This window comes from Physella acuta, unplaced genomic scaffold (genome assembly GCF_028476545.2).
Source record: "Physella acuta isolate Inbredline_101_S28 unplaced genomic scaffold, ASM2847654v3 ptg000164l, whole genome shotgun sequence".
NCBI lineage: Eukaryota > Metazoa > Mollusca > Gastropoda > Physidae > Physella > Physella acuta.
The window spans coordinates 1,590,940-1,615,483 of NW_026731683.1; the positions used below are offsets into that span (position 1 = coordinate 1,590,940).

Consider the following 24,544-nt stretch of genomic DNA (forward strand, 5'->3'; position numbering starts at 1 on the left):
AGTTTTGTTTTCCGTAAGATTTTCATATTAATTACTAGGTAAAAACGAATTGTTGTGGAGTAATGGTAAGATAAATGGACACATATTGTTTTTACCATGATTCATTTGTGAATTTAAAGCACAACGGCGTATAAAATATCGATTGAAAATGAAAAATGGAGTTAGAACTAATAGAACAGTTTGGTTCCGGGGAAGCGATACGCAATTTCCATGTAAAGACGTAATAGTAGCTGTGTCCGTATAACACTTATAAGATTGTAAAGAAGATTGTTGTTTACCGTCTTGTGGGTTATTAATATATTTTAAAACGTCAATGGCTTTAGAAAGAAAAACTACTTTCACTTACTTCCAATGCTTAACATTGATCCATTAAACACAAACCTCCACATTGAGAGAAAAACTACTTTCACTTACTTCCAATACTTACCATTACTTGCAGATGGAAACAAGAGAACATGTCACAAAAATATGTCACCTTGTGGAAGACATGTCATCTGTCATCTGTGACAAGCTGCCCACACCAACCCAACACGGGGACGATAAGAAGGGTCCTCACAAGGACACTACAGGAGGCGACACGAAAGGTTCTTACAAGGACAGTACAGACGTCAACTGGCCGTCCTTAGCAGGCTGTGTCCTGACCGCGGGGCTGGAGATCGTCTTAAGATGTCTTCGTGTGGGGGCCTCGTGTGGCCAGTTGACGGAGATGCTCATAGCCTTGACACAGTTTCAGATGGTAGGTACACAAGTCAGTGGGTATGTACACAAGCTTAGTGGGTATGTACACAAGTCAGTGGGTTGGTACACCAGCTCAGATGGTAGGTACACAATTCCCAAGGGTATGTACATAACTCCAGTGGGGTATATACACAATTCCGGTGGGTGCGTATACAATTCCGATGGGTGCGGAAACAAATAAGTTTTTACTACACTTAGATGTAGAGTTAATGATAGTTTGATCTACAGCACTGAATTTTAGAGTTCCTAATATATTTATACGAAACCTTCAGCACCAAGTTTTAGAGAACTTAACACTATTCGAAAAGTTTATTTTCTCTACATGACTGTGTTTGACAGTTCCTAAAGTTTTTATCGTTTTATCTCCATACATATTTACTGATGTACATGTATGACAAGTGAACATAATGCGTGGTGTTTCCCCAGGTCCACAAGCCAAACCTTGCTCTGTTGTTGTTGAGTGAACTATTGGCCACGCCCAGTCTGGCATATCACCCTCGACTCTTTACTCTTGGTGAGTAGGATTTATAGTACACGCCCATTCACATGACACACCCATTCACAGAAGTAAGGACACACCCATTCACAGGACACACCCATTCACAGGACACACCCATTCACAAAAATACGGACACAATCATTCACAGAAGTAAGGACACACCCATTCATAGAAATAAGGTCATAAACATTCACAGAAGTAAGGACTTCATGCCCATAAACTGACACTAATTAACCAGGCAATAGCCTGCTGTCTGTAAAGTGACCACTGGCCACCAAAATATTTCCGGGGGTCGATAATCTAAAAGTTTGAGCATCCCTTCTATAGACTTGGTGTCTGCTGCATAACCCCATCAGCCCTGCAGGTTAAAGCAGGTCTGTTTGATCCTTACCCAACCCACCCCCAGGACAAAGCGCATCTCTCTGCATGTGTCGCCATATTCCTTTATTAGATTGGCATCTTGTCTCTCGCGAGGATTTATCTCCCTGTACAAACGCCTCGTCTCTGTAACCCCTCTATTTCGTGGTGCTACGCTTTGTTTTTATATTTCTGAAACAAAATCTTCACCGAGTTGTGTGTGTAGCGTCACTATTATAAAAAAAAACGTTACTGATATACAATTAAGATTAATAATAAATGTGTCACTTTAACTCTAACAAAAAATGTTTCTAATATCGAATCTAGTATTCAGATCATACACGATTTTAAAAAGAATTGCCAATTCCTATTTCTAAACAAAATGTTGAATATTACTATTGCTGTAATGGTTTACAACCAGAGTTTCTTTCAGGCATCTTCTCGGGGCGGAGCGCACCCCCCCCCCCCCTCAAGGCAGTCTACCGCCCCCCCCCCCCCCCCCCCCCCCCCCCGGAGAAAAAAGTCTGGAAGAAACACTGTTTATAACTTCTTTAAAAAAAAGTCCATCACGTGGATAAAACCAAATAGATCATACAAAAATAGATTAATTATACCATTTATTTTGAGCGGACAATATTTACATTAAAAATACAGATAATAAAATGTTTTTTTTAAATATTGGTCTATTTTAGCAGTTATGATGATGCATTTTGAAAAGACATTTTTACTAAATGAAATTAAAACAACTGATCTACGTACCTAGCGCTGTACCAGTTCATTTAATATTTGTGAAATAAATTGCGTTTAAAAATATTGGAGTTTTTTGGGGTAGAGGGAGAAAGATAAACGTTGATGTCATTTTATGGTGGGGGTCTGATTTTTGTGACGATGTGAATAAATGGAGGTGGGGGTCTGATTTTTGTGACGATGTGAATAAATGGAGGTGGGGGTCTGATTTTTGTGACGATGTGAATAAATGGAGGTGGGGGGCTGATTTTTGTGACGATGTGAATAAATGGAGGTGGGATCTGATTTTTGTGACGATGTGAATAAATGGAGGTGGGGGTCTGATTTTTGTGACGATGTGAATAAATGGAGGTGGGGGTCTGATTTTTGTGACGATGTGAATAAATGGAGGTGGGGGGCTGATTTTTGTGACGATGTGAATAAATGGAGGTGGGGGTCTGATTTTTGTGACGATGTGAATAAATGGAGGTGGGGGTCTGATTTTTGTGACGATATGATACAATGGAGGTGGGGGTCTGATTTTTGTGACGATGTGAATAAATGGAGGTGGGGGTCTGATTTTTGTGACGATATGATACAATGGAGGTGGGGGTCTGATTTTTGTGACGATATCGAGGTGGGGGTAACGAGCGCCAAGATTGATGTCAGTTAAGGTGAACCATAAAAATCTTTTATAAATGTATCAGGAAAATGATTTTTTTTTCAAAAAGTTATCAATGTCAAGGGCAAAAATATACAAGAAAATACAGATCTATCGCTTGTGGAAATAAAAAGATTAAAATGTGTTCATCTATCCTTGCGAGGAAAGCGTCATCCTAAACAAATATTTATGTTTTTTTAATCTTGTTTTTCAGCCTTGAAAAGGATCGACACATTTCGATGATTAAAAAATTGAATAAAATATAATTCCGAAACACCTCCCCCCCCCCCCCCCAATCTCGACAGCCACTCCAACAAATTGACCGATTTGTTGAGCCTCACACAGTCTGTCAGTGATTGTCATACAATCTGTCAGTGATGTCTGTCACACAGTCTGTCAGTGATGTCTGTCACACAGTCTGTCAGTAATGTCTGTCACACAGTCTGGCCCAGAGTTTTGCTCTACTCCAGTCGCCTAGCTGTACTCAGCCCCAGTCCTCGCTTTTTTCTCTACCCCAGCCCCCACTTTTACTCTCTAACCCAGGTCCCTGGCTTTACCCTAGCCCCCTAGCTTTACCACGCCCTCCCCCCCCCAGCTTTACTTTACCTTGCCGCCCTAACTTTACTCTACCCCAGCCCTCTAGTTTTATTCTAAATCAGCCCCTAACTTTACCCCAGCCCCCTAGCTTTACCCCAGCCACCTAACTTTACTTTACCCCAGCCCACTTACTTTACCCCAGCCCCCTAGCTTTACCCCAACCCAATAACTTTACCCCGGCCCCCTAACTTTACCCCAGCCCCCTCCCTTTACCCCAGCCCCCTAACTTTACCCCAGTCCCCTAGCTTTACCCCAGCCCCCTAACTGTACCCCAGCCTCCTATCTTTACTCCCAGTCCCCTAGCTTTACCCCAGCCCCCTAACTTTACCCCAGCCCCCTAGCTTTACCCAAGCTACCTAACTTTACCCCAGTCCCCTAGCTTTACCCCAGCCCCCTAACTTTACCCCGGCCTCCTATCTTTACTCCCAGTCCCCTAGCTTTACCCCAGCCCCCTAACTTTACCCCAGCCCCCTAGCTTTACCCAGCTACCTAACTTTACCCCAGTCCCCTAGCTTTACCCCAGCCCCCTAACTTTACCCCAGCCCCCTAACTTTACCCCAGTCCCCTAGCTTTACCCCAACCCAATAACTTTACCCCAGCCCCCTAGCTTTACCCCAGCTACCTAACTTTACCCCAGTCCCCTAGCTTTACCCCAGCCCCCTAACTTTACCCCAGCCCCCTATCTTTACTCCCAGTCCCCTAGCTTTACCCCAGCCCCCTAGCTTTACCCCAGCCCCCTAACTTTACCCCAGCCCCCTAACTTTACCCCAGTCCCCTAGCTTTACCCCAACCCAATAACTTTACCCCAGCCCCCTATCTTTACTCCCAGTCCCCTAGCTTTACCCCAGCCCCTAGCTTTACCCCAGTCCCCTAACTTTACCCCAGTCCCCTAACTTTACCCCAGTCCCCTAACTTTACCCCAGTCCCCTAACTTTACCCCAGCATCCAGCCTCTACCCGCTAATATATTGACAGTGCTCGGGCTTCCTCTAATTGCCGACGTGATGTGCTTGCAGCGTCAACAAAGAGCGTCCATTCAGCAGGTATTATCTGGCTAACGTCATCAGAACCCACGTCAACAAACACGGTTTAAGAATCAACTCCCCGCTGTGTTTACACTTATCTTTACTACGCTCATTTGATTTCACGTTGCACCCTTACAATATGTATCAGTTTTCCGGTGCTTTAAATAATAATATCTGTTCTCTGGCGTGCACTTTTAAGAGAAATAAAATCTTATTCTAGACATTACTAACGTGGTGGTGGGGGACACTTTGTTGTGATTTCCGCCTGAGCACTCAGTCGATTAATCACAGGTACAGTTGGTCTAATTAGTGTTGTTTTAAACTTAAGTGCTTTAAATTATTTAACAAATACTGGCTTTTTTAGGGAGAAAAAATATTTCCTTTTGAATAAAATTTTGAACCAGAAATGTCGAGAGTAAAATAATTATTTTCAAAACACGAATTTCAATTTTATTTACAGTAATATTTCCCTGAAATTAAGCAAAAATATTTAATTTTCCTTATCCTATTTCTGGCATTAAAATGTAGAATGTCCGTTACATTCTCTTAGTACTAGTGTGAACATCAGGTGCCGAGTTGGATGCCAGAATTATGTTATCTAATTTAAGGTTCCCAGTGTACTCAAAGAGATCTTTGTTGTTCCCGACACAATCGTCACGGTGGACTTATAACTCAGGGCAAATTGAATGTACACCCAGCTATGAGAAATTTCAATATGTTATTTTAACATAATATAAAGAAAGAAAGAAAAAATATTTGATCTTTTGGATGGCCGGTAATACTTCTTAATAATAAATTGGTGACCTTGACCCTGGCAACATCTGCGACAGGTCTGACGTCAGCGTGCAGTGTCCGTCGTGACCTGCACTTAACTTCTGCCCCTGGTATAAGCTCATGCCAGTAATATCAAGTTACGGTCGAATATATCTAGTTTTGTCCAATTATCAAGTTACCGATTTACTGAAATTCTTTCTAGCGAGCAAATGGTACTCTGGCGACATGTGTTGTAGAGATAAGACCTTACATTACCTGAATAGATGGTTTTCGGTACCTGGATAGATGGTTTATGGCTATAGTATATTCCACCCTTCCCGTCGATTACCCCCCCCCCCCCACACACACACAGCTTTGAATACATTTTATACCTATCCATCTCCATATCCGGTATGCTATACATATCTCTAACCATATCCTTAACTTGCCCTACTTTTGTTTTTGGCCGGGGGTAATGGCATGGCAGAGTTTCTTCCAGGCATTTCTTCGGGGGAGGGGGGGGGGGGACGGGACTGAGCCCTCGAAAAAAGTCTACCGCCCCCCCCCCCCCCACACCAATTTCAAGTGCCGCCCCCCCCTCTCCGAAGAAAAAAGAAAAAAGTCTGGAAGAAACACTGGGTAATGGACATATGGACATGTCGTATTGTCCTGCTCCTAGGTTTTAGAACTAAAATTTGAACGTTTACCGTTCTCTCCCCCCCCCCCCTCCTGAACAAAGTGGAATGTATGTAGAAAATATATACTATTAAATATATACCCACCCACCCCCCCCCCCCCCTCGGAAAATGTAGTTGCCCCTTCCCCCCTCCCAACGCTTCAAGTGTCGCCCCCACCCCCACCCCCACCCCCCTACCCCCCACCCCCGGAGGAGAAAAAAGTTTGAAAGAAACACTTTTTAACACAGCCTCCAAATATCTGACCAGTCTCATCCCTTGTAGGGACAAACTAAAATAAAAAAAATTGTTATGAAACTTCACAAATACTTATCTGTTAATTCATCATTCCATTCAGCACTCACTATTAAAATCCATTGTCTAGCTATGTTGTAATCCCTCTACTCACCCCTGCCCGGGGTCGTACATAGGTCCTAAACACGTGTCATGAATGATTTACTACATGGACATGTTAAGGCTATAAATCTGTCTTGGCGCGTGAAAGACATTTTTTCCTCCCGTGTCCAAAGAGCACTTCCATTACAGCTACTGGGGTTTGACAATTTTTTCTTTCTCTGCTGCATCAGGAAGATTCAAAGTGTGTTCGGTACGACACGAAAACGTTGGCGAACATTAAATAAACGCTGGCGAACATTAAATTTGGTCTTGTACGCCATGAAAGCTGTTTCTGTGCTTTTTTGTCTCCCGAGAAATTTCATTAGTTTTTTTTTCTTCTTTCTCAAACGTTTATAACATTAAATTGTTTGAGGGTGGGTTTGCACCAAATCTTTTCAGGTTTTTCTTGTTTGCTTGTTAAATAAACTTTTTAAAAAATTCCATTGAAAAGTTTGGTTATGTTATATGTTATTTATTGAAGATTTATAGTAGAAAGACGTGTAGTTTAGTTTATTCCTCCACGTGTCTTATTGTTAGTCAGTAGATCTGGCTCTCGATGTCCATGGCTTGTTCCCAGTGTTTCTTTCAGACTTTTTTCTCTGGGGGGGAGGGGGGGGGGGGTCCGAACTAAAATTTCCGGGGAGGCGGACACTGTCAAAAGTATATATCTTCTACATAAATTCCATTTCGTTCTGGGTAGGGGGGTGGGGAGTGGTAGACTTTCTTCTGGGGGGTGGGGGCTCCTCCTCCCCGAAGAGATGCCTGGAAGAAACTCTGCTTGTTCTGTTGTTGTGATGTTTTAAATATCCTTAAAACTTGTTGAGTTAGACTTTAAAGATCGGCCTGCTCTGGCTAAACTCCAACCCCTTATATATAGACCCACAATTTCTCACAACCCCTGATATATTGACCCCCCAGTCTCTCACAACCCCTGATATATCGACCCACAATCTCTCACAACCCCTGATATATTGACCCACAATCTCTCACAACCCCTAATATATTGACCCACAGTCTCTCACAACCCCTGATATATTGACCCACAGTCTCTCACAACCCTTGATATATTGACCCACAATCTCTCACAACCCCTGATATATTGACCCACAGTCTCTCACAACCCCTGATATATTGACCCACAGTCTCTCACAACCCCTGATATATTGACCCACAGTCTCTCACAACCCTTGATATATTGACCCACAATCTCTCACAACCCCTGATATATCGACCCCCAGTCTCTCACAACCCCTGATATATTGACCCACAATCTCTTACAACCCCTTATATATTGACCCACAGTCTCTCACAACCCCTGATATATTGACCCACAATCTCTTACAACCCCTGATATATCGACCCACAGTCTCTCACAACCCCTGATATATCGACCCCCAGTCTCTCACAACCCCTGATATATTAACCCCAGTCTCTCACAACCCCTGATATATTGACCCACAACCCCTGATATATTGACCCACAGTCTCTCACAACCCCTGATATATTGACCTACAGTCTCTCACAACCCCTGATATATTGACCCACAGTCTCTCACACCCCCTGATATATCGACCCACAATCTCTCACAACCCCTGATATATCGACCCCCAGTCCCTCACAACCCCTGATATATTGACCCACAGTCTCTCACAACCCCTGATATATCGACCCACAATCTCTCACAACCCCTGATATATCGACCCCCAGTCTCTCACAACCCCTGATATATCGACCCCCAGTCTCTCACAACCCCTGATATATCGACCCGCAGTCTCTCACAACCCCTGATATATTGACCCCCAGTCTCTCACAACCCCTGATATATCGACCCACAATCTCTCACAACCCCTGATATATTGACCCACAGTCTCTCACAACCCCTGATATATTGACCCACAGTCTCTCACAACCCCTGGTATATCGACCCCCAGTCTCTCACAACCCCTGATATATCGACCCACAATCTCTCACAACCCCTGATATATTGACCCACAGTCTCTCACAACCCCTGATATATTGACCCCCAGTCTCTCACAACCCCTGATATATCGACCCACAATCTCTCACAACCCCTGATATATTGACCCACAACCCCTGATATATCGACCCACAGTCTCTCACAACCCCTGATATATTGACCCACAGTCTCTCACAACCCCTGATATATTGACCCCCAGTCTCTCACAACCCCTGATATATCGACCCACAATCTCTCACAACCCCTGATATATTGACCCACAGTCTCTCACAACCCCTGATATATTGACCCCCAGTCTCTCACAACCCCTGATATATTGACCCAGTCTCACAACCCCTAATATATTGACCCCTAGTCTCTCACAACCTCTGATATATCGACCCCCAGTCTCTCACAACCCCTGATATATTGACCCACAATCTCTCACAACCCCTGATATATCGACCCCCAGTCTCTCACAACCCCTGATATATTGACCCCCAGTCTCTCACAACCCCTGATATATTGATCTACAGTCTCTTACAACCCCTGATATATTGACCCACAGTCTCTCACAACCCCTGATATATCGACCCACAGTCTCTCACAACCCCTGATATATTGACACACAATCTCTCACAACCCCTGATATATTGACCCCCAGTCTCTCACAACCCCTGATATATTGACCCCCAGTCTCTCACAACCCCTGATATATCGACCCCCAGTCTCTCACAACCCCTGATATATTGACCCACAGTCTCTCACAACCCCTGATATATCGACCCCCAGTCTCTCACAACCCCTGATATATTGACCCCCAGTCTCTCACAACCCCTGATATATTGACCCACAATCTCTCACAACCCCTGATATATCGACCCACAGTCTCTCACAACCCCTGATATATTGACCCACAGTCTCTCACAACCCCTGATATATTGACCCACAGTCTCTCACAACCCCTGATATATTGACCCACAGTCTCTCACAACCCCTGATATATTGACCCCCAGTCTCTCACAACCCCTGATATATTGACCCACAGTCTCTCACAACCCCTGATATATTGACCCCCAGTCTCTCACAACCCCTGATATATTGACCCACAGTCTCTCACAACCCCTGATATATTGACCCACAGTCTCTCACAACCCCTGATATATTGACCCCCAGTCTCTCACAACCCCTGATATATTGACCCCCAGTCTCTCACAACCCCTGATATATCGACCCACAGTCTCTCACAACCCCTGATATATTGACCCCCAGTCTCTCACAACCCCTGATATATTGACCCACAATCTCTCACAACCCCTGATATATTGACCCACAGACTCTCACAACCCCTGATATATCGACCCACAATCTCTCACAACCCCTGATATATCGACCCACAATCTCTCACAACCCCTGATATATCGACCCAGTCTCTCACAACCCCTGATATATCGACCCAGTCTCTCACAACCCCTGATATATCGACCCACAATCTCTCACAACCCCTGATATATTGACCCACAGTCTCTCACAACCCCTGATATATCGACCCCCAGTCTCTCACAACCCCTGATATATCGACCCCCAGTCTCTCACAACCCCTGATATATTGACCCACAGTCTCTCACAACCCCTGATATATCGACCCACAATCTCTCACAACCCCTGATATATCGACCCACAATCTCTCACAACCCCTGATATATCGACCCCCAGTCTCTCACAACCCCTGATCCCCTGATATATCGACCCCCAGTCTCTCACAACCCCTGATATATTGACCCACAATCTCTCACAACCCCTGATATATCGACCCCCAGCCTCTCACAACCCCTGATATATCGACCCAGTCTCTCACAACCCCTGATATATCGACCCCCAGTCTCTCACAACCCCTGATATATTGACCCCCAGTCTCTCACAACCCCTGATATATTGACCCACAGTCTCTCACAACCCCTGATATATCGACCCACAGTCTCTCACAACCCCTGATATATCGACCCCCAGTCTCTCACAACCCCTGATATATTGACCCACAATCTCTCACAACCCCTGATATATCGACCCCCAGTCTCTCACAACCCCTGATATATCGACCCACAATCTCTCACAACCCCTGATATATCGACCCCCAGTCTCTCACAACCCCTGATATATCGACCCCAGTCTCTCACAACCCCTGATATATCGACCCACAATCTCTCACAACCCCTGATATATCGACCCACAATCTCTCACAACCCCTGATATATCGACCCCCAGTCTCTCACAACCCCTGATATATCGACCCCAGTCTCTCACAACCCCTGATATATCGACCCACAATCTCTCACAACCCCTGATATATTGACCCACAATCTCTCACAACCCCTGAACCCATGATATATCGACCCCCAGTCTCTCACAACCCCTGATATATCGACCCAGTCTCTCACAACCCCTGATATATTGACCCACAATCTCTCACAACCCCTGATATATTGACCCACGATCTCTCACAACCCCTGATATATCGACCCACAGTCTCTCACAACCCCTGATATATTGACCCACGATCTCTCACAACCCCTGATATATTGACCCACAGTCTCTCACAACCCCGCCGCTTATTTCCCACAGGATCACTTAAGGTAATAAATTAAAACCCTCGACTTATTCAATCCAGTAGAAAAAATAGATATTGCCATTGAGCACGCGCTAAAGCTGATCGACCTTCACCTTTTCAATTTGTGCTTGTTGTTTCCAAAATGGAGATCTACCCGCGCTATATCAGCAAAGTCGGAGTGAGATTAGCAAACAGTATTTGTTTGGATGTACACACATCTGTGTCTTGGGAGTTGAAATTGCCTTTCAGATGGTTTTTTTTTTTTTTGCTTTTACATCAGATGGCATAGACTGATCATAGACTTTTGCACCATTACATCATGCTTACATCACAAACACAGCATGTGTATAGACTGTCACTCCATTACATAATGCTTACAATATCACATTCACAGCAGGTATATTGACGGTCACTCAGTTACACCACGCTTACAATATCACAAACACATCCCCCTTACCAAAATACTGCCATCGCTTTAGCTACCGTAGAATCTAATATCGCTCTACGTTTTATTTTCACATTTTGCAACAGTAAATTCTAACATCATCACCATTAATATTAGCCAATTTAGGTTCAGTGTTGTGAAATTCGGAATCTTGAACTGTATTGATTCCAACTTGCCATCTGTCATTGACAGGGGTAATGTATGAACAAATTCGCGTATGATCATCAACAGACGCCTGTTTTCTGTTACTTTATGATTCAAATGCCAGCCAGCATTAAATTTTCCGTTCTCTATCAGACCCATCACAAACAAGTTGAGAAATATTTTGACTATCAACGTAGTTTCGCAAGAGGCCCTAATCTAGTCAGATAGTTGGTCTGCTAGGCCAGTGTTAGGGAAATATTCTGGGATCATCTTGCTGGCCTGTCTGCCACATGTGCGACTGATTAAAGAGTTTGTACTACACCAGACTTGTTCTGAAGGAACAGTCCTGACTGCGACATTTCCTTTAAAGGTCAGCCGTCACCAGAAGAATTGTGTCCCTTTTTGTTTTATTTCGTTAGGTTATTGGTACTATTTTTAATTTCTCGAAAATCTCATATTGAAATAGGCTTGAAAAGCTGGTTACAAATGTTTGTTGCCAGAAAGCATATTTTTCAACTAAAATTAAATATTTTATAACATTTGATAAGCAAGTACAAAATGACTTCCTGTTTTTTTTTAAGGCTAGAAATATTCAAACAAATAATTACTAATAATATATTGTAATAATTTAGCTAACACTTTTATTTTTTTTATTTGGTTTAGTAGAGTCAGGGTCTTATGGTGATACGGGGTGTTATATTACTTAACATAAGTAAACTACAGTACTGTAGACTACTAGGCTATACCCCATTGACTGCTATTGTGTATTCTATCATAGAAAACAATTATTGTGATTTTCATTGTTTTACTTTCCCTGGCCACCCCGGTGGACCTCGAGTAGAGGTTGAGGGCGTTTTTTTTTTAAATATTTGAATTGATAAAATAATTCTAAAATTATTTTCAACGGCTTATATTCAATACAAAAATATAAAAATGAGTGTGATCGATGTTTCCCAAGCGGTTTTATTTCTTTTTTTAATTTAACTATAATTTTATCGCTTGCCATATTTTTAAAAGGATTTTTTTAAATTTATTATGATTACATAGACTTTTCAAGCCTAATGTTTCTTACAAGTTAATTCATAATTGTTTCTGGTGTGCTAGCTTAAAAGGTTTTTGCTGTGTCTAAATATAAACGTCCGATGTAGTTAACATGGGCGCTATCTGGACTTCAAAACTTTGTCGGACAAGTAAATTGTAAAAACCCAGAGTATTTATCTAATTAAATTATTTAATGTTTCATATGATCTAAGTAACTGTGTTCGTTTTCAGCTGTGCTGATGTAATATATTTCCAATTATTCCAGTCAATTATTATTTTTTATTCTCAGCTTAGAAATTCCGTGCGAGAGAGCGCTTATGTTAATGATATTCAATGTTCGATCTCTTCTGATCCTGATTGGAACTATCGAGCGGAGATTTTTATTGTAATGTTAGAGAGTTGATAGCACTATAGAACTTGCGAGAAACACATCAATGGCCCTAGTTATCAAGTAATGTTAGATAGCACTAGATCTATGGAATTAGCGATAAAAACATCAAGTGCCCTAGTTTTATCAGACGCTAACCCCAGATGTAGGGAACTAGCGAGAAAAACATCAAATGCCCTAGTTTTAGCGAGACGCTAGCACCAGATTTAGGGAACTAGCGAGAAAAACATCAAGTGTCCTAGTTTTAGACAGACGCTAGCACCAGATCTACGTAACTAGTGTCCTACTTCTTAACGTCGCCCTACTTCCATTCAGTGGTACCACCCATGTGAGTGGCTTCTTACATCTATATCAGACCATCTCTCGCTACATTACACCTTTCATTGCACAAGACGTATTGGATTTGTGACGTGTTTCCTTTCATTAATCAGTGGGGGGCGGGTAGATGAATGGTACCAGCTTACGTAAAAATTCAGTCATTATTACTAAATATTACTCTGTCCAAAATTTAAAACTGAGTTATACGTAGATAAGTATTCATTGTTATTACTTTTGTATAACAGTATAATATGTTTGTACAATTATAGGCCTTATATCTTATAACAAGATTCAGAATATGCAGTCACGAAATGAGTTCATATGTATCTAATATCTCATATTCGTATAAGAAATGACTAGACAGTCTAAATACAACCGTCCGAATTGAATGCATTATCACATAGACTAGGCTACACCAATGAGCATGATATTCTTATATGGCCGTCATGACGCAGAAAATTCTAGAAACTCAAAGTGGCTGAGCTATGGGGAGGGGGTGTGATGGGAGGGGGCGACATGTCCGCTATCTCCAGAGCTAAAAGGATGGGGCATTGCTGAATTCTAAAGACAAGTTAGAAAAATAGACACACACATTCATTGAACTAATAAAACAGCACAATAGTGTGGGAGTGGTCGAGTGGGTAAAAGAACGGTTGCTACACGGAAAGTCCAAAGACAGCAACCCATCTAGGAGAGAAAACTCCGAAATCAAACAGGAGTATAGCCCCTTAGACAATAGGATTTCCAACTCTGGTTTCTCTCGGCAACTCTTTTGAAACTGCTGATGTTAACTTGTGTATGTAACGTGATGTCAGTTGTGTAGATGGGGGGGGGGGGGCGGCTGAGGGGCTGATATATGGGCAACACCTGACAGTTCTCATCTTGCTGCCCAGGCTTTGTGCCACTGCTACAACTTCCTACACCAGGGCAAGTAGCGACTGTTGCAGTTTTGACTAGCCGTGACCTTGTTATATATGGGGCGCAAAATTGATAGATTGCCCCGGGCGCCGGGCGGTGCCACTACGCCCCTGAGACTAGGGGCTGAGATTTATCGGTATCGGCCCACGACATTTAAGCTTGTCCGACCTTCACCTTTGCTTGAATCAGTCTGTGGTGAAGCAGGAAAGGGGAGGCTAACGAGATCAAGTGTGTGGCACATTTTTTAGACCAGGGTCTGCTGGTGATTCGGTCTTTTATTGCGAAAAAAATTATACAAGCGCGTTATTTACACGCATATCATTACTGCCTGTTTGTTTGAACGCTTCATAATCAAAAACTTATTTTATTAGTCTGTTTTTTAGTTTTGACACTTTAGTATAACTTTTTAGCTAAAATAAAATAATACAGTGTGGTAGGCGTATTGGGTGTCGCCGATATTTCAGATATCTTATCTTAAAAAAAATTAGGTTGAGGGTTTGAATGAGAGTCCTCAGTATTTCCTTAGGTGTATTCAGATTATTACATGCTTTTATTTACCTTGATTCCTCGTGCTTGATTCGACCTGGGTGGAGTCTTGTGATCGAAATGTCAACCACTTCTACCAAACCGATTTGTTTAAAACCTGAAACTTTGCTCAAGCCCTTAGTACACATGAATGTGGCATGAACATAATTAGATGTTTGAAATTTAAAAAAAAAAACAGATTGCTAATAACTATGCTGACCCAAAAGTCTCGAGTTCGAATCCCGGTTCAAGTCTGTAAACGCCCCTGAGTCCACCCAGCTCTAATGAGTACCTAACAGTATCGTGCCTCGTCTTGACACACTCATCCGTTGTCTTCAGTTAGTGGGTATCGTCGTGTGTCCTGTGGTTTACTTAATACTAGATCTAGATGTATATATTAGAATGTTTAAAAATAACAAGCAATAAAAAGCACAAAAAAGAACAAGTAAAATAAAACGATTTTGTTTAATTATAATTTATAAACCACCATTTATAAAACAGTACACATAAAAGCGTGTGTTTGCTCATAAAACAAATGTTACGTTATTCGGTTGTAAAAGAATATAATCGCTACCCACTAAAATCCAATTTTAGCTTGTCCCTGCATTTATTGTGTTGGCTTTGGTTTTGAGCTAAGGGAGCTAACAAGCAAATTCTCCAATGATGAAAGTATTTCATTGTTTTCTTCCTGGGTAAAAATGTATAACATCTTAATGTGGAAACTTTGTCAACAAACACGTCCAACCTGATATAAGATGCATATTTTTTTCTGTTGTTTCCTTTTATCATAAGACAATAAGCTCTACAGTATCTTACAAACTAATCCTTCAATATTCCCTGTATCTCAACAATGTCAAGTTTTATATATTTTCACTTGTATGATTCCTTGTTTACATGCCCTGTGCCCAACAATACCACAGTTAAATACACCTGTCAGCCATCTATCACAGAGAGATTACCCTGTGGTTTATACTCAACACTTTGTTGCTAGTTTTGTTCGTGTTTTTTTTTCAATATGTTGTTCATTTTATTATTAACAAGTTTAAATATCACAAGATAAGGAAGTAGTGGTCAGCTGTATTGTAGGCCTACTAATTGACATGCTAATTCACTTTGTCTTTGTAGATCTATTCAGCTACTTAAACAGACAAATATAACATGTATACTATGCCAAAGTGTAAACTATTAATATAGGTGTATAATGCTGAACTTTTATTATTTTAGTTTTTTACTTTTTTTTTACAAAGGGACTTTGAAATATTTAATACAATTATGCTTGTTAAAATATTAAAAAATATTCAAATGCTTTTTTTGTAATGCCATGATCTTTACAAAGCTATAAATTTTGCTGATAAATGCCTATAAAGATTTAATGTTTGAATCAGGCTAAAACTTAGAAATATTTTGTTAGAGACTGATGATGTGTAGGCCTAACTGTCTGACCTTTCTCCTCAGCTCGTCTGGTTGTTGAAGCTTGCCCTAACTGGTCAAACAGGCTGTGCCTGGCCTCTCTGGTCAAGCCAGTTTTGCAGTTTCTAGCCCTGCCCAACAACAAACTATGCTATGGCAAGTCAAAAAATCTGGCAACATTAAAAACTAGAGCTGGCCAGCTGTTGGTTGGAATAGAAGAAAAGTTGAAACATGCTACTACTACAGATAAGTCTGAGGTAAGTTTTTAGAGGTTTGACTAATTGTTGCTGTAAATTAAAAATTTTAATTTTTTTAATTAAAATTAAATAAATTATAAGTTTTGTTTTCTTAAAATTCATTTTTTTTTAATCATCATCAAACAGATCATATGAATATTCTTTTTTACTTCTCTTAACTTTTTAAATGTTCAAAGTAATATTTCAACATTCATATCAACAGCTATATTTTAATATCGGAAATAGAAAAATTCATTTAAATATAGGAAATAATATATTTCATTTTAAATGAGAAAATAAAAAATTTCATTTTAATATAGGAAATAATATTTTAACTTCAGTGTTAACTTTGTTTTGATGCATAAATAGTGTTTTAACTTAAAGTGTGTTTTATCACAGGAAATATCTCCAGCAAGTTATTGTCTTGGCTCCACTGGATATAATTGTCAGCTAGCAAGTGAGCTGTGCCAGAATCTTGTAGCACCTGCCTGCAAGTCACCTGACTTAACCCAGTCTGCCTGGCTAAACAACGTGTCATCATCTCTAGACAAACCTGAGTCGTGTACCCTTGTACTCAACCATCTGATCTCTGCCATCTTAATTAGCACCAGTTCAACAGATGTGCTACACTCTGGACTTGCTGCCATTACTAAACTTGCTAGACTTGATCCTGTACAGGTTAGGAATTTTTAATTCCTTGAAAAATTATTCCAGTGTTCATTTCTTGTTCCTTAATTTTTCTAATAAACTACATTTTACTGTTTTAAAAAAAAAAAATTATTTTTATTAAATTGAAATATAAATGAACATTAAATTGACTTATAAAATAAGGTTTTATATTCCTTTTTACAAAGGCACCAGATTTTTTGCCTCTAATTCTGTACGTCCTGGGGAAAAGTCAGGATCCAGAAGTTAAACTTCAACTGTTGGAAGCCATACCTCAGCTAGCTACACATAAGGCAAGATTTGCTACATACTTTTTAAATATGGCTTGTTGAAGTTTACCAGTATTTCTTTAAAAGTACAGTAAATATTTGATTGATTATTGTTTACTGAATAATTTTTGTCAACATTTATCTTTAAAGTGCTCTATAACAACAAGATATAAAGTGCATCATTTGTTTGAATTATTAATTGATAATATAATTTAGAGTATATTTTTTTTTTAATATTTACAGTTCTAATATTTAGTAAAGTAGGGCTGCTAAAATAAAAATGCAGAAAATTAAAATTTAATTTTGATTTGATTGACCAATGTTTGAACAATTCTTTCAGTTTTGCATCCCACCTGTCTTAAAAACAATTCAAGCACTGAGTAGATCTGAAGATCTCAAGGCTGTTTCTATCAGGCTTCTAGTGTTGCTATGGAAACAACAGGACCGATGCTTTCCCCAGCTGTTACAAGCAATAAGTGACCCACATCCTGTTCAAACTGGTTCTCCAGTGAATCTTATACTGTTGGCTAAGGCTTCTGCAATCTTGGACATCTGCAAGTATAAGTAAGTTTGGTGTTCTATAGCGCAACAGTGGGACACTTGATCATGCATTGAAGCAATAACTATCAACTTATATATTTTAAATTATAATAAAATACACAATATTTAGATTTTGACCTTTTATATTTTTCTTTCTTCACCAAATAAATAGTTTTTAAATAAGTTTTTTGTTTCTTTTTCCAGTTTTCACAATTGTAATTTAGGACCAAAGATTAATGCATTTCTAATCTTCTCACCTAATTTAAATTAAAATTGATTTAATAATAAGAAATGTGTTACTTAAAAGTAAATTGTTCTTTGGAATGTAAGGTCCTGTCTCAGGGATTGCAAGATATAAAGAACTGTTGTTAGTGAAGTAGATTACCATTAAGCCTCCAGCAGTGTCTCTTCCAGACTTTTTTATCCAGGGGGGGCACTTGAAATTTTCGGGGGGGGGGGGGGGGGCGGTAGACTTTCTTCGGGGGGGGCGGACACTGTTAAAAGTATATATTTTCTATATAAATTATATAAATTTCATTTCGTTCGGGGGGCGGTCAAAATTTTTCGAGGGGGGCCGAGCCCCCCCCCCCCCCCCCCTCCCCCCCCCCCCCCCCCCCCCCCCCCCCCCCCGAAGAGATGCCTGGAAAAAACTCTGCCCTCCAGTAAATTAAGTACAGTTCATATTTCAGAAGAAGTAGAGTTCATTTAATTTTAACATTGTGTGTGTATGAAGTGATGATGTGGTCAGCACTATGCCCAGCTACATTTACTTTCCACAACTTTAGCTAGGTACCATCTCATAGACTCAGATAAACTCAAGCCAAGCCAAGTTTAAGATTAATAAAATATAAATTTTTAGCAGTCTACCACCAGACTATCCCCTAATCCTGAGGTACAACTGAATAAAATGTTAATTGAAATCTTTAGCACTACACCACATCACCCTATAATTCTTAATTACAGTTAATTAAATGTTTTTTAAAATATTAACCTCTTGACCACAATATCCTGTAATCCTAAAGTACAACAAAATAAAGAGTTTATTAAAAAAATAAAACACTCGACATTCTATAGTCTTAATGTAGAATATTCTGTTCTAAAACTTGTTTCTATTGTGAGACCAGAGCAATATGGTGCCCATCTTCTTGCCCCACCTAAAGTAGAATATTCTGTTCTAAAACTTGTTTCTATTGTCAGACCAGAGCAATATGGCGCCCCACCTAAAGTAGAATATTCTGTTCTAAAACATGTTTCTATTGTGAGACCAGAGCAATATGGTGCCCATCTTCTTGCCTCACCTAAAGTAGAATATTCTGTTCTAAAACTTGTTTCTATTGTCAGACCAGAGCAATATGGCGCCCCACCTAAAGTAGAATATTCTGTTCTAAAATTTGTTTCTATTGTCAGACCAGAGCAATATGGTGCCCATCTTCTTGCCTCACCTAAAGTAGAATATTCTGTTCTAAAACTTGTTTCTATTGTCAGACCAGAGCAATATGGCGCCCCACCTAAAGTAGAATATTCTGTTCTAAAATTTGTTTCTATTGTCAGACCAGAGCAATATGGTGCCCCACCTAAAGTAGAATATTCTGTTCTAAAACTTGTTTCTATTGTCAGACCAGAGCAATATGGCGCCCAGCTACTTGCCCCACCTAAAGTAGAATATTCTGTTCTAAAATTTGTTTCTATTGTCAGACCAGAGCAATATGGTGCCCCACCTAAAGTAGAATATTCTGTTCTAAAACTTGTTTCTATTGTCAGACCAGAGCAATATGGTGCCCCACCTAAAGTAGAATATTCTGTTCTAAAACTTGTTTCTATTGTCAGACCAGAGCAATATGGCGCCCAGCTACTTGCCCCCCTGTCAGACCTGTTGTCCGCGGCAACCAGTGAAGCTGAGACTGCCGTGTCTGTTCTGGCACTGGAGGGTCTGTACCTGCTGTGTGAGGCCGAGGTCATTGACATCCAGTCCCTGTGGGCTGTGCTGGGGGAACAGTGTACCCAGGAGAAGAGGCCTCTAGTGGTCACTAGAATCTGTAGGCTGTTGTCACTGGTGCCGAGGTTAAAGGTTAAGACTGATGAGTATGAGGTGAGCTGTTTCTCTTATGTGTCAGAATAGAGAGAGAGAGAGAGAGAGAGAGAGAGATAATATTTAGGGAAGAGTAGGGAAGTGCGGGTTAAAGAGGAAACTAAAATTAAATATGAAGATAATGTGTTAAAAATAAAATGATATAAAGGCTTAATTAAAAGCTGTATATTTCCTGTATATTTTGTATTGTACACTTTTAGTCTTGCTAAATATAGGACCTAAATGTTAAACCTATATAAATATGGAAAATCTTGATGTAGACTTCTCATACTTTTGATGCAGCGGGGGAGAGGATACTATTAGGAAGTTAGTTTACAAGGCACTGATATCTCTTTCATAGCTCTAAATTTCTACTATATTATGCTTTTCTATAAAAATTAAACAATTCAGTTTGAGAAAATCTGGAAAAATGATGCACATTTTTTTTACTTAGGTCTTTACCCAAGGTACCCTCATCATTTTGTGGATGCACTCACAAAGTCATTTGTCTGAAGTCAGAAGTGCTGCATTTCATGCACTTTCTCAATTCAGTGGCAGTCAGTTCTGTGTTAGCCACTTACCAAAAACAGTAAGTCAACAACCACCCCCCCCCCCATACAACTTGTATTAACAACCATTACCCCCCCCCCCATTTAAGTTGTATTAACAACCATCCTCCCCCCCCATATAACTTGTATTAGCAACCATTACCCCCCCCCACCCATTTAAGTTATATTATCAACCATCCCCCCCCCCATACAACATGTATTAACAGCCATTACCCCCGCCCCATACAAGTTGTATCAACAACCATTCCCCCACCCCCAACTGAAGTTGTATCGACAACCATCCCCTCCCCCCCCCCCCTCCACTGAAGTTGTATGTCCTGCCTATAGAAACCCCCCAATCACCTGACACACCTATAACACAGGTAACAGCAGAGCTCTACCAACAAGCTGATCTGGTAGCCAAGCAACAAGCAGAGGCTGGAGATGATACAGTGGTCAGTGTTGACCAGATGTTTCCTCAAGTTCCAGGCTCCTGTTATGTGGACATCTTAAAGACAGTCTCTGATGGAGACAGCATTCAAGGTATTGTCTACGTTCATGTGGTGCTGGTTCATGTATTCATAGTCACAACCGGATTCATTAGTTACAAAAATTGTAGCTTGTGTTTTAATAATTATTCCACTAGGCTACATACACAAATTTCTTTTTCCTACAGACTTTACTAATTAAACATTGTAACTATTTATTCCACTTGGCTACCCAGGATTTTTTTTTAATTGTTTTTATTATGTCGCCATGGTAACCAGTGTTCTGTTTGCTCCACCAGGCTACACAAAGTTTCTACAGTCACTTGCACACAGTGAGGCCGCCAACCTACCCAGAAGTGTTATTTTTATTTTGTTACCATGGTAACCAGTGTTCTGTTTGCTCCACCAGGCTACACAAAGTTTCTGCAGTCACTTGCACACAGTGAGGCTGCCAACCTACCCAGAAGTGTTTTCTTCTCTTCACTACGTCGTCATGGCTCCACTCAAGACAATTCTGTGGAGATGATTCCAAATTTTCTCTTACAACAGTATGACAAGTGTAAACAACCAGGCCTGCGCCCAGGTCTAGCAGGTAGAGAACTGATTAGCATTTAATTATGTGAACTTACGTGTTAGATATCTTATTGAATGCTGTAAAATTTGTTACATTTAAATGCTGTAAATCTCTTCACATTTGAATGCTGTAAATCTCTTTACATTTGAATACTGTAAATCTCTTTACATTTGAATGCTGTAAATCTCTTTACATTTGAATGCTGTAAATCTCTTTACATTTGAATGCTGTAAATCTCTTTACATTTGAATGCTGTAAATCTCTTTACATTTGAATGCTGTAAATCTCATTACACTTGTATGTTTGCAGCTGGACTTCTGTTCTGCTATGACCCTCCCCTTGAGGTAGGCAGAGATGGACGACCAAGAAAACACTACGTCTTACGTCATGGGAAAACTTTCCTGGAGATGTTTGGCACCTTGTTACAGGAGGTGAGATCTGGAGTCATACATCTGTAGCAGAGTCAGTCACATATCTGTAGCAGAGTCAGTCACACATCTGTAGCAGAGTCAGTCACATATCTGTAGATGAGTCAGTCACATATCTGTAGCAGAGTCAGTCACATATCTGTTGTATGGTCAGTCACATATCTGTTGTAGAGTCAGTCACATATCTCTAGTAGAGTCAGTCACATATCTGTAGCAGAGTCAGTCACATATCTGTAGCAGAGTCAGTCACATATCTGTAGATGAGTCAGTCACATATCTGTAGCAGAGTCAGTCACATATCTGTAGCAGTCAGTCACATATGTGTAGCAAAGATCCTTTTGTTTTAATTTTTCTTCCGAACAATAGTTCCCTATGTTTTCATGTTATTCCTAAATCTCTTGTACCTAATTAGGTCCCTGTTCAGCCCTCTGACTGGCACAGGTGTGCTCTAATGCCTCAAGCCTGGAGTTCCTTCATGGTCAGACTGTTTCTGTCTCTCTTAGAGGTTAGTACTGACACCAGTAGATATATCTTTTTGATTCAATGTTCAAATTCCAATCAATGCTCTAGAGATAGATTAAACATTTGATTAAACAACCTTTCTATTCTAGAGTCGTAAAGCTGACTTGGAGCTTCAAGAAAAACATGGCCATATTTTACCCTCAGATCTGGAGGAGAAGAAAGTCATAGCGTGGCTGTCGTAAGTTTTCTCATCTGATGTCTTGTACATTTTTCTCATCTGTTGTGTCGTACATTTTTCTCATCTGTTGTGTCATACATTTTCTTATTTATTGTGTCATACATTTTCTTATTTATTGTGTCATACATTTTCTTATTTATTGTGTCATACATTTTCTTATTTATTGTGTCGTACATTTTCTTATTTATTGTGTCATACATTTTCTTATTTATTGTGTCATACATTTTCTTATTTATTGTGTCATACATTTTCTTATTCGTTGTGTCATACATTTTCTTATTTGTTGTGTCATACATTTTCTTATTTATTGTGTCATACATTTTCTTATTTATTGTGTCATACATTTTTCTTATTTATTGTGTCATACATTTTCTCATCTGTTGAGTCATATGTTTTTGTCATCTGTTTTGTCATTGTTAAATTAAAAATAAAATAAAAATATAAATAAAATATATATTATTAAATACACAAGATTAAATACAAGATTATTAAATACAAAATTCTAAAAAAAATAAACTTCAAATTGCTAATGGGAAATGTTTGAACGCAACACTTATTGCCTTTTGCTACCAAATATTGAACACACTCAGACACTAGAAACTACCAGGTGAAAATCTACAGGTTACATGTCTTTGTTTCTTCTTAGGACCAGAGATTCCATCTTGGATGTCATCAAAGCCTCATCAAGGTACAGTGTCAGGTCTTATAGTACTCTCCAAATGTTTCGCATTAACTTTTATATCTTCAGCTCAGAGTAGTGTTAAATGTTGTATTTAAACTTTAATACAAAGCCAATGTCAACATGGAAAATAATTGTTTTGCTGTCCATAATGTCAGTCTAATGTCAGTCTAAAGAAAATAATTGTTTTGCTCTCCCTAATGTCAGCCTAATGTCAGCCTAGAGAAAATAATTGTTTTGCTCTCCCTAATGTCAGCCTAATGTCAGCCTAGAGAAAATAATTGTTTTGCTCTCCCTAATGTCAGCCTAATGTCAGCCTAGAGAAAATAATTGTTTTGTTGTCCCTAATGTCAGCCTAATGTCAGCCTAAAGAAAATAATTGTTTTGCTCTCCCTAATGTCAGCCTAATGTCAGCCTAGAGAAAATAATTGTTTTGTTGTCCCTAATGTCAGCCTAATGTCAGCCTAAAGAAAATAATTGTTTTGCTCTCCCTAATGTCAGCCTAATGTCAGCCTAAAGAAAATAATTGTTTTGCTCTCCCTAATGTCAGCCTAATGTCAGCCTAGAGAAAATAATTGTTCTGTTCTCCCTAATGTCAGTCTAGAGAAAATAATTGTTTTGTTCTCCCTAATGTCAGTCTAGAGAAAATAATTGTTCTGCTGTCCCTAATGTCAGCATAAAAACAATATTGTTTTGTTGTCCCAGGGGGACGCCAGCTGCCCAGGCCAACTCTGTGATGTCACTGGCAGGTCTGGCACTCTGCCTGCACAAGTTTGTCGCTGACATGGAACCTGCTCAGGTCAAGGCCGCCGAGGGTCGACCTGAATTTCTCTGCCACTCCCACTGGCTGGCGGTCACTTACGAGACCATCCTGTCACTTGCTGATGGCCAGTACACACCTGTAGGAAACCTGCACGGTCTGTGTCAGCAGGTGAGTCTCTGCTACTGAGATTGATATTTTTTTCCCCTCATTTTAATTGAAAACTTTTTCAATGTATTCACTTCAAATATTGGTTACATTTTTTAGATATTTTTTAAAATTTAGTCTCTGTGAATGCCCAAGATAAATATTCTAAAAGAACAGTTTGTATTACTGTTAAACTGGTTGTTTAACTCAATACCCAACACAAATATTCTAAAAGAAAAGTTTGTATACTGTTTGACTTTTG

At 40.1% G+C, this 24,544-nt stretch overlaps 1 protein-coding gene across 1 annotated transcript; it reads left to right on the forward strand.

Moving 5' to 3' along the window:
* The first annotated feature begins 487 nt into the window (after positions 1-487).
* Positions 488-24,324, forward strand: LOC131935929 (focadhesin-like). The gene is made up of 15 exons (XM_059292673.1): positions 488-736; positions 1,165-1,252; positions 16,225-16,436; positions 16,815-17,093; positions 17,270-17,374; positions 17,691-17,914; positions 19,718-19,979; positions 20,413-20,547; positions 20,890-21,049; positions 21,404-21,586; positions 21,878-21,999; positions 22,409-22,501; positions 22,608-22,696; positions 23,343-23,384; positions 24,081-24,324. The coding sequence occupies exons 1-15, from the start codon at positions 488-490 to the stop codon at positions 24,322-24,324; spliced, it is 2,487 nt and encodes an 828-aa protein (XP_059148656.1).
* The last annotated feature ends 220 nt before the right edge of the window (positions 24,325-24,544 follow it).

Excerpts from the sequence above, each read along its gene's own strand:
- LOC131935929 (XM_059292673.1), top strand. The coding sequence starts at position 488 with ATGTCATCTGTCATCTGTGACAAGCTGCCCACACCAACCCAACACGGG. Across the intron at positions 17,915-19,717 it reads TTGGACATCTGCAAGTATAA|ACCAGAGCAATATGGCGCCC; the intron begins GTAAGTTTGGTG and ends TTCTATTGTCAG. Across the intron at positions 22,502-22,607 it reads TGTTTCTGTCTCTCTTAGAG|AGTCGTAAAGCTGACTTGGA; the intron begins GTTAGTACTGAC and ends TTTCTATTCTAG.